This window comes from Xyrauchen texanus, chromosome 44 (assembly GCF_025860055.1).
Source record: "Xyrauchen texanus isolate HMW12.3.18 chromosome 44, RBS_HiC_50CHRs, whole genome shotgun sequence".
Classification (NCBI taxonomy): Eukaryota; Metazoa; Chordata; class Actinopteri; order Cypriniformes; family Catostomidae; genus Xyrauchen; species Xyrauchen texanus.
The window spans coordinates 3,070,533-3,080,249 of NC_068319.1; the positions used below are offsets into that span (position 1 = coordinate 3,070,533).

Consider the following 9,717-nt stretch of genomic DNA (forward strand, 5'->3'; position numbering starts at 1 on the left):
CCCGAGTCTGCTTGAAAACAAGAGTCTAATTTTTATGTGGACTATACAACAGATCGCAATTGGTAGGAAAGCAATCCAGCTTAATTCGTGCAAGTAAATTGTTGTTGATGTGTGGTTATCTAGCCATCCACTTTTTTTCTGAACACGAAAATGTTCCACGATTCATAACAGAAGCATGTTTGTGTTTTCCGGGCTCCAGAGTTTTGACAGTGCCTCACCCGTCAGAGTTGGGTAGATGATGGCCCGAGGTTTGGTAACGTTGATATCATTAACTACTTCAAGTTGCTATGACAGTCAACAACTGCAGAAGTTGAGCTTGATCTCACTTTTACTCCAACTAACACTTGTAATGGTTGTTGTTCTCCATCTGGATCGCTTGTTTCAGTAGTTTTTACATGGCTAGTTATGGAGACCGGAACCAGAAATCAGTCCAGCGGCAATCAGAATCATTGTGGCGCCGCCCAGTGATTGCTCAGGAAAACTGTTGATAGCGGAAAACAGCTACCACTGGTGCTAACGGCACCACTCACATTAATGACGCAAATATACAGCAATTCGGAGACAAATAACGCCATGTGAGAAGAGATGTTGGCATCATACTCCTCGAATTCGGATTAGGCAATTAAATCAAGTGTGAAAACCAGTTCACCTTTTTGTCATTTTCTCGCAGGTAACACAGTTCCTTCTCGACAAAACTCTTGTAATGGATGAAGACACACTTTATGAATTATCTCTGAAGATTGAGCCAAGAATTCCCCCTGCCAACTAAATAATTATGTTTACACTGGACTCAAATGCAAAGTCAGATATCAAGTAAGAAGCTATTTATAGCAAATAAAAGATCCATACATACATCTGAACGTAAGATAAATATGATGAAATTACCATCCAGTACGGAAACAACAAGATATCCTTATATCGATTCAACATCTTTCCATTTTAGTATATATATATATATATATATATATATATATATATATTCTGTGTAGAGAATGGGAAGATTTGTCATCGAAATGGACACTTTTTGATATAATTCTGGTATTATGAGTTGTAAACTCAGGTTTAAATGTGCCTTTTTGTAAATATTATGTACAGTTGCGATATTTCATAGTGCATTTTTTTCTAGCATGATACATTTGAATATAAATTTGATAGTTTTTGGAAATGTTTTTACCTTACTGACTTTAGAAGACAGTCATTCCTTTGGTAAAATAAGAATCGTATTAAAGTGGTTTTGTATGCATTCAGTTGTACATTATGTCCTGATGGATGTTCAATGGGGCTGACTTTATTAGATACTGTTCCTATTTTGACAAACATGTATCCCGATCATCTCTCCATTTTAAAATGGCCAAGGAAATGTTGGCCAGGAAATGACAATCAGGACAATACCTCCATATACCGGAGATAAATTATCTGTCAAATAATATCTGTTGAGATGAGCTCAACCAAGCACTTTACTGTTTACTTAAAAATACATTCTTTTACTTCATTTCTTTGTTAAAACTTGGTTTTAATTCAAGGGTTTAAACTAGTATGCACTCTGAACAGCAGGTCAGCTGTATTTTGCCATGAAATTGCATTTGCTCGTTAAGCATGTTTAAGTTTGCAGAAATATTTGACGTTTTTTGGCATGTTTGCATGAATCTGCATTGAATATAATGTATGAACTGACTTCAAGAAAAAAAATATATTTGCTAAATATTTTAAATTTTTGTGTTTAAACAGGGAATAATTTATTCCCAGTTTACAACTTTTGGTTGTTTTCAGAAAAAATACTCTGCCCAGCAGAGTATCATGACAGTATTTATATAATATGTTTGTCAGTTGATGTTTTTTGTGTACAAAGATACATTATTGTTTGGTTAATACAAACATTTACATAAGAACAACTGAATATGTACAGTGCCCTATTCATTTAGTTTTTTATACATTTATTTATTTGACATGGAAACTGTAGTTAGTGAAAAAACTGTTGTTTAAATAATGCTTTAGATTCATAAAACATCAGTTCCTGGTGGACTTTCATCTTTAAGAAATGAATACGTACATTTTCTTTATAAGCCACTGCCACAAACGTCCATCCATCCATGAATTAGCTGTTTAAATAAAATGTGAAATAAAACTTTGTGTTATCTATCTATCTATCTATCTATCTATCTATCTATCTATCTATCTATCTATCTATCTATCTATCTATCTATCTATCTATCTGTCTGTCTGTCTGTCTGTCTGTCTGTCTGTCTGTCTGTCTGTCTGTCTGGCTGGCTGGCTGGCTGGCTGTTTGTCTGTCTGTCTAGCTGTTTGTTTGTCTGTATGTCTGTCTGGCTAGCTGGATGTCTGTCTGTCTAGCTATCTGTTTGTCTGGCTATCTGTCTGTCTGTCTGTCTGTCTGTCTAGCTGTCTGTTTGTTTGTTTGTCTGTCTGGCTGTCTGTCTAGCTATCTGTTTGTCTGGCTATCTGTTTGTATGTCTGTCTGTCTGTCTAGCTGTCTGTCTAGCTGTCTGTTTGTTTGTTTGTCTGCCTGGCTGTCTGTTTGTCTGTCTAGCTGTCTGTCTGTTTGTTTGTCTGTCTGTTTGTCTGTCTTTCTGTCTGTCTGTCTGTCTGTTTGTTTGTCTGTCTGTCTGTCTGTTTATCTGTTTGTCTGGCTGGCTGGCTGGCTGGCTGTCTGTCTGTTTGTCTGTCTGTCTGTCTAGCTGTTTGTTTGTCTATCTGTCTGTCTGGCTGTCAGACTGTCTGTCTGGCTAGCTGGATGTCTGTCTGTCTGTCTAGCTGTCTGTTTGTTTGTCTGTCTGTTTGTTTGTCTTTCTGTTTGTCTGTCTAGCTGTCAGTATGTCTGTCTGGCTAGCTGGCTGTCTATTTGTCTGTCTGTCTGTCTTTCTAGCTGTCTGTCTGTCTGTTTGTTTGTTTGTTTGTCTGTCTGGCTGTCTGTTTGTCTGTCTGTCTGTCTAGCTGTCTGTTTGTCTGTCTAGCTGTCAGTCTGTCTGTCTGGCTAGCTGGCTGTCTATTTGTCTGTCTTTCTGTTTGTTTGTTTGTTTGTCTGTCTGTCTAGCTGTCTGTCTGTTTTTTCTGTCTGTCTGTCTAGCTGTCTGTCTGTTTGTTTGTCTGTCTGTCTGTCTGTCTGTCTGGCTAGCTAACCATCTGGTTAGTGTAGATGAGCTGAGGGCACATAAACCAAGGCAGAGGATAGACATTAAGATTAAGTTTTAAAGAGCTGACTGTATTTAAGACCAGTGCGTGCAGTGCAGAATGCTGGACTGTGGAAACAGGTCTCAAGGGTAAGCTGGACGACAAACATTGGTTATGACCTGCCACTTAAATGGAAGAGGATTGGCCATCAGGCTGGCTTCTAATCCCATATCCAGAGAGGCAGAGAGGAGCATCAGCTTTACTCACAGACTGTGTATGTCCTGACACAGCCTACAGTAACTCCGGACACTCTACAGGTAAAACTATCTTCTCTCACCCCTCTAATTCATAAATATCACTAATCTGAGCTTGAATGTAAATGTTTTTCTTGAGAGAACAAAGGAAAATTGAAGATTAAGGAATTCCATTGACTGGTAAGAAATAATTTCCATCTGTAACATTAGACAAACTGTTTGTAGAAAAGTCTATATAAACTATCAAATGTGATTTAGGTATGTGTTAATATTTACTTGTTTATTTTTTGAATTGCTTTCAAATTTATTTCAGATACTGCACATATAAATCACTGGTTTATATTTCAACAAGCATCATTTGGTAGGTAATTCGGAGGTGTCTTTAAGGTCATTAGAGTTGTAGAATCTTATTTGACAGCATTCTAGAAATATTACAGGCAAATCATTGAGGTGAAAGCCTCAATGAGGCGGCCAGATTCTAGCCAGGTCTCATGTACTCTTGTGACCGGTTCAGAATGTCACAGCTGAGCACAAGGTCCAAGGGTAGACTGGTGCCAGTTGGGGCTTAGTTCCAAACAGTCTGTGCAGTTTGCGAGTCTATTAATTACACTTTCACAGAGTCATGATTACACAGTCGTAAGGGTTGCTATCATCAAGGATGTAATGAAATGTTCAAGTTTGTAAATGTTTAAGAATCTGTCACTGATCAACCAATGCTTGATTTTATGGGGACGTGTCCTCCTCAGTGTCTATGGTGGTTATGACCCTGGTCTTTGTTCTCATCTTTTTTGCAATTTAGGGATTTCAAACCACAGTATTGCGTTTACAGTTGAGCTTTTTTCTACTTTTGCAAAGGTTGACAGAAGGACTTGGTTTGCCTACAAATACTTGAGAAAAGTCTCAGGAATATGACGGTTTCTCCCAAAATGTCCTTTAGAAGCCTGTGAAGGACAAATCCTGAAGATGAGAACTGTCTCCTAAGGTCATGAACACCTACTGTATAACTCCATAAACTCACGAGGGTTCATGCACAGATATTCCTTATTTTTATGTCAAGGAACTGAGAAGGACACTGGTGTTATAGTTAGTAAACCAATGTCTCAATAAGGTGACTAGTCAAAAGCAAGTAAGCTGCCATCTTAGATCAGGGGACACTTTTCAGCTTAGGTGACCATCTGTCAACTCTAGGATGAAGATTGTTAGATACTCACAGTGACATTCAAGTAAGTCTGTGAAAACCTTTCCACCCTCTTCTACCAGTGCTGACTCCATCTGGATTTTGTAATCAGAAACGGTGTGAAGATGGCAAGCTCATTCACCAAGATGTTCTCGGGCCGAACAACTGGCTTACTCATGGCAAGTCTAGGGGCTGGCGCCATGGCTACCGGTTACTTGATGAGTTACAATGGCACTATCTCCGCAGAGCAGAGAAGGAAACTCTACCCTCCCAGGTACCCACCAGAGAGATACAATCAGTTACAACCTATAGATGATATTCCATGCAATACTCTTTGTTTGGGAGACTATCATTTGCTTTAACATGAGAAGCTAATAATGTTTTTTGCATTCATCAAATATACTAAGAAGGGTGCAACTATGATTTTATTGCATCAGGGGCACCTGTTCAATAGAGGTCATTTGACATTTTATGCATTTGGCAGATGCTTTTATCCAAAGCGACTTACAGTGCACTTATTACAGGGACAATCCCCCCAGAGCAAACTGGAGTTAAGTGCCTTACTCAAGGACACAATGGTGGTGGCTGTGGGGATCGAACCAGCGACCTTCTGATTAACAGTTATGTGCTTAAGCTTATGTGCTTTAGCCCACTACGCCACCATCACTCACATAGGTCATATGTCATGATGTTGAAGTGTCACACCGTAACTGAGTGAAAGGTAAAAGTGTAGGAACATGAAACTTAAGTAGCTTATGTCCTGTCCTGCACGTCACATCTTTTACACTCTCTCACACTGATAGATGCCAAAGATCAGATCAGATCAGCAGTCTGAGGTTTAAGCTCCTTGACAGAGCTGACTGCGAAATGGTAGCATTTCCCTTTTTTTATGTGGCAACATTCTCACCCAAATCCACACCTCTTTATATATCTAATTATGTCTCTCAGAGTCTTAACCACAGTTGGTTTTTGAAGGGCTGTTCACCCTGAGCGATTAAATTGGTTGAAGTCGCCAAGTTGCTGTACACATTATAGGATCACATTATCTTCACTGTCTACACACCTATGGTAGTACCTGCATCGTGCCTCTATGCATGATCATGAAGTCCAACTCTGCTAAACTTTGTCACTTCGCCAAAACTCTGTCACCTCAAATCCTTAACTTTCATTTTAAAATGAATGACTTCCAGTCACTTTTTTGTTGCTGTCAATGAACACCCTTTCGGTAGATCCAAGACCAACATCCTAATCCAATATCCATTCATTAACCACACTTTTTCTAATCAGCCAGTCACCATTCAAAGTCAATAACGATTATGCCCATAATTGTAGTGGATAATCTGTACAGTCTAATTGCATTAGGCACAAATGACCTGTAGAGCTCCCTGTTGCACAGAGGTTGGATCAGCCTACTACAGAATGTGCTCCTCATTCCAACAAGCAGCTCATGGAGGACAATGTGGACATCATTCTTCTTTTGTCCACCAACTTTAAAGGGTCTAACCTAATAACAGAACCTGACTGGGGATGTAATAGGCTACTGTTTTTCCCAACAGTGCTGACTTTCCTGACCTTCGCAAGCACAACAACTGTATGGCCGGTGCACTGACCCCTGCCATCTATGCCAAGCTGAGGGACAAGGTCACCCCAAACAACTGGACTCTTGACCAGTGCATCCAGACTGGTGTAGACAACCCCGGTCATCCCTTCATCAAGACAGTGGGGATGGTTGCTGGTGATGAGGAGAGCTATGAGGTACAGCAATACATTCATACTATGTAAATGTACATTTTTAATTTGACATTTGAGCTTTCTCTTCTTTAAGACAGTTGTGTCTCTCCACAAAAGTTCACCACATCAGATTACCAGCATACATTATGAACTTTTCCATCATCGGTCTGAATGATTCTGAGCAGGTTCCAGTACCATTTCTACTTGAGCACCGTTTGGTATGGTTTGATTACAAACTGTTCTCCGCCTGGAATTAGTAACCCTGCTCAGGACAGAAAACCATGCTGGTGGTACGCCTGTAGTGACGTGCCCATTGGTGATTGGTCACTTGCCCATTCAATCCATTCTAATCCTTCTTTCGCAGCACCACAGCAGAAAAAAATAGGTCCACAACAAGAACCATTCTGCCTGATGGTGGAAAAGTGCCAAATGTGTTTTGGATGCTAGTCCCCATCATGTAATGCTGATGATGCCATTAGGCTTCTTAACTAGTTTTGCAAGCAAAAGTCCCTTGGTCAACCAGCTTCACTGGTCAACAGCATGACTACGTTGGTCCACAAAGCCAGAACAGCACCTGACCAGCGTTAACCAGTATTAAACAGCTTGGACCAGCATGGAAATCTGTGCTGGTCTAAGGTGTTTTTTTTCAGTATGGGTCTGGTTTTGCCTCAGCCTTATTTCAAGAAAATACCATGAGAAAATATCAGAATGTCAATTATTATGAGGCAACACCATTTATTTTGCAGTTGTTTGCTGAAATCTTTGATCCAGTAATCAAGGACAGACACAACGGCTATGACCCAAAAACCATGAAGCATCCAACTGACCTTGATGCCTCCAAGGTAAATGACTGTTTTTTTCTCAACCTTTTTTTTTTTTAAAGTGAAATATTATGAAAGTTCCATTTCCTGCTTGATCTTAATCACAGATCACATCAGGCATGTTTGACGAGCGCTACGTCCTGTCCTCCCGCGTGCGCACTGGCCGCAGCATCCGTGGCCTCAGTCTGCCCCCCGCCTGCAGCCGCTCCGAGCGTCGTGAGGTGGAGAGGGTGGTGAACCAAGCCTTGGCTGGACTAAAAGGAGATCTTACTGGGCGTTACTACAGCCTCACTGAAATGACTGAAAATGAGCAGCAGAGACTCATCGATGTGAGTTGCTTTATATATTTTGATATTTTGGTTCTAGACCTTGGGTGCCAAACTGGAGGCTCACAGTCCTGCTGAGTTTAGCTTCAACCCTTATCAAACATACTGTATCTGATTCAGCAAATCTTGGTCTTCAGAATTACTTGAAAATGTAGGCATTTTTGGTTGGAGCAAGGTTTGAAACTAAACTCTGCCGGACAGTGGCCCTCCAGTAGCAGAGTCGGACACCCTGTTTTAGACCATGACATGGCTATCGGTTAAACATTTGCCAAATGATGACATGATGAATCTTAACCCTCCCTTTCATGCTGGCATGGCTTAGGAACATTTTCTCTTTGACAAGCCTGTGTCTACCCTGCTCACTGCAGCTGGGATGGCCAGGGACTGGCCTGATGCTCGTGGGATCTGGTAAGACAAGAGGGAAAGAGAATGAGCTACAACACTTGTACACCCAATCAGACCTCACTCTTTAGTTCCAGACCATCCTCATATCTTTGGAGTGTTTTATTGATTGGGTTTGTAATGTACCAACCTTCTTCTGGTCTTCCCCTTATCTGCAGTTCTCCACCATCCTCCACCATTCTTCCACCTACTCTTCTTTTCTTTATTTATTTCTTAGGACCACTTCCTGTTTGACAAACCTGTGTCCCCTTTGTTGACTTGTGCGTTTATGGCCCGTGACTGGCCAGATGCAAGAGGCATCTGGTATGGTTCTAGGAAGTTCTTAGCATGTCTTAATTAACATTTGTGTTGCTAACAAGACCCAAGAACATTATAAAAATTCTCACATGTGCACAGTCAAGAACTAAATGCAACGTTAGCCTGAATGCATGGCATAGGATACTAAACCAAGATACTAATATGAGAAAGGGACTTGCTGGTATGGGTGATAATACAAAAATGATCCAGTGTATTATCCATGCTTATGGTTCCCACATAACATGGAAATGGGTTTTTAGCAAGAAATTCTCATAATTTAAACATGCAATCATTTTCAAGGCACAACAACGAGAAGACCTTCTTAATATGGGTCAATGAAGAAGACCACACCCGTGTCATCTCCATGGAGAAGGGTGGCAATATGAAGAGCGTGTTTGAGAGGTTCTGCCGAGGTCTCAAACAGGTAACAACACACCTGTCCATTAACCAAGCAACACCCAAACTGTTGAGTGTTCATAAAGCTTATTTATAAAGGATAATCTGTCCTGTAAAGTTGATTTCTTCCATCTGTTGGCTATCTCTCTGTTGGACAGGTGGAACAACTGATTCAGGAGAGAGGCTGGGAGTTCATGTGGAATGAACATCTTGGCTACATCCTGACCTGCCCATCAAATCTGGGTACCGGTCTCAGAGCTGGAGTGCATGTCCGCTTGCCAAAGCTCAGCAAGGTTACCACAATTAGCCTTCTCTTTTCATTCAAAGCTTTCAGAAAGAAAGAAATGTAACTATGGTAAAATAATGAAGCAACAGGCAGCAATTCCACCAATGTCCCTAAGGTATCTAAAGTGTGTAACGGATGTTGAAATGGATGTTTAATCCAAATCATTGCCTGTAGGACCCTCGGTTTGGCAAGATCCTGGATAACTTGCGGTTGCAGAAGCGTGGCACTGGTGGAGTGGACACCGCTGCTGTGGGCGACATCTTTGACATCTCAAACCTTGACCGCCTGGGAAAATCTGAGGTAGGTCATTCAAAAACGTAATGTTTCAGTCTCCTCTGCATGCTATTTTCAAACTCTGGTGTGAGCCTGCTTTTCTTTACTAGGTGGAACTGGTGCAGTGTGTAATTGATGGTGTCAACTACCTCATCGAATGTGAGAAGAGATTGGAGAAGGGCCAGGATATCAAGATCCCTGCACCCGTCCAACAGTTCAGGAAGTGAGCAACGCTCCTCTGCTAAAGACTGGACCCAGTACAGCAGTTAAGCATGGAGACGCCTTCCACCAATCCCAAAAACAGAAGGTCTTATGTAAACACAAAGCTCAATAAAATGAACACTAAAACTACAAATGGTTCCTCATTCCTGTCCAACCACTAAGCCAAATGTTTGAAAGTTCAAAGTCCAAAAGTAATTAAGTATATGTGCATGCTATTTTATTCAAGGTATCGCCTTATTTTGCTGTCAGAAGCATTTTACTCTTTCAAGGTATTTACCTGCAGGGTACCAATAACAAAAGAGAAACAGCTTCTCTACCATCACAGACAGTAATGGGTTTATCATAACAACACTGAGCCAGGCTTCTAGGAAGCCAGTGGCAAGACACATGGTCCAAGCGCTTA

The 9,717-nt window shown here is 40.9% G+C and overlaps 2 protein-coding genes across 9 annotated transcripts in view; both read left to right on the top strand.

Annotated features, from left to right (window-relative positions):
* Window positions 1–927, top strand: part of rasgrf2a (Ras protein-specific guanine nucleotide-releasing factor 2a) — a 35,125-nt gene extending 34,198 nt beyond the window's left edge. For both annotated transcript variants that reach the window (XM_052117691.1, XM_052117692.1), the window contains one exon: window positions 671–927. In XM_052117691.1, the coding sequence (XP_051973651.1) occupies window positions 671–769 (99 nt within the window). In that variant the 3' untranslated portion in view covers window positions 770–927. The remainder of the gene's footprint in view (window positions 1–670) is intronic.
* Window positions 928–3,031: 2,104 nt separating this feature from the next.
* LOC127637052 (creatine kinase S-type, mitochondrial-like) lies at window positions 3,032–9,435 on the top strand. 7 transcript variants are annotated; one of them, XM_052117905.1, is made up of 12 exons: window positions 3,034–3,446; window positions 3,523–3,563; window positions 3,697–3,744; window positions 4,644–4,834; window positions 6,117–6,315; window positions 7,038–7,133; window positions 7,220–7,441; window positions 7,761–7,846; window positions 8,438–8,561; window positions 8,692–8,826; window positions 8,994–9,119; window positions 9,203–9,435. In XM_052117905.1, the coding sequence occupies exons 4-12, from the start codon at window positions 4,686–4,688 to the stop codon at window positions 9,317–9,319; spliced, it is 1,254 nt and encodes a 417-aa protein (XP_051973865.1). In that variant the 5' UTR covers window positions 3,034–3,446; window positions 3,523–3,563; window positions 3,697–3,744; window positions 4,644–4,685; the 3' UTR covers window positions 9,320–9,435. The 7 variants fall into 7 exon arrangements, with proteins under 7 accessions (XP_051973866.1, XP_051973868.1, XP_051973865.1 ...); XM_052117902.1 differs by having other exon boundaries at window positions 3,034–3,563; XM_052117907.1 differs by lacking the exon at window positions 3,697–3,744.
* The last annotated feature ends 282 nt before the right edge of the window (window positions 9,436–9,717 follow it).

What these genes read in the sequence shown, in the direction of transcription:
- LOC127637052 (XM_052117906.1), top strand. Translation starts at nt 4,686, where the DNA reads ATGGCAAGCTCATTCACCAAGATGTTCTCGGGCCGAACAACTGGCTTA. An exon ending in TCTGCCGAGGTCTCAAACAG is followed by an intron (nt 8,562 to 8,691) that starts GTAACAACACAC and finishes TCTGTTGGACAG; the next exon opens with GTGGAACAACTGATTCAGGA. An exon ending in GCTTGCCAAAGCTCAGCAAG is followed by an intron (nt 8,827 to 8,993) that starts GTTACCACAATT and finishes CATTGCCTGTAG; the next exon opens with GACCCTCGGTTTGGCAAGAT.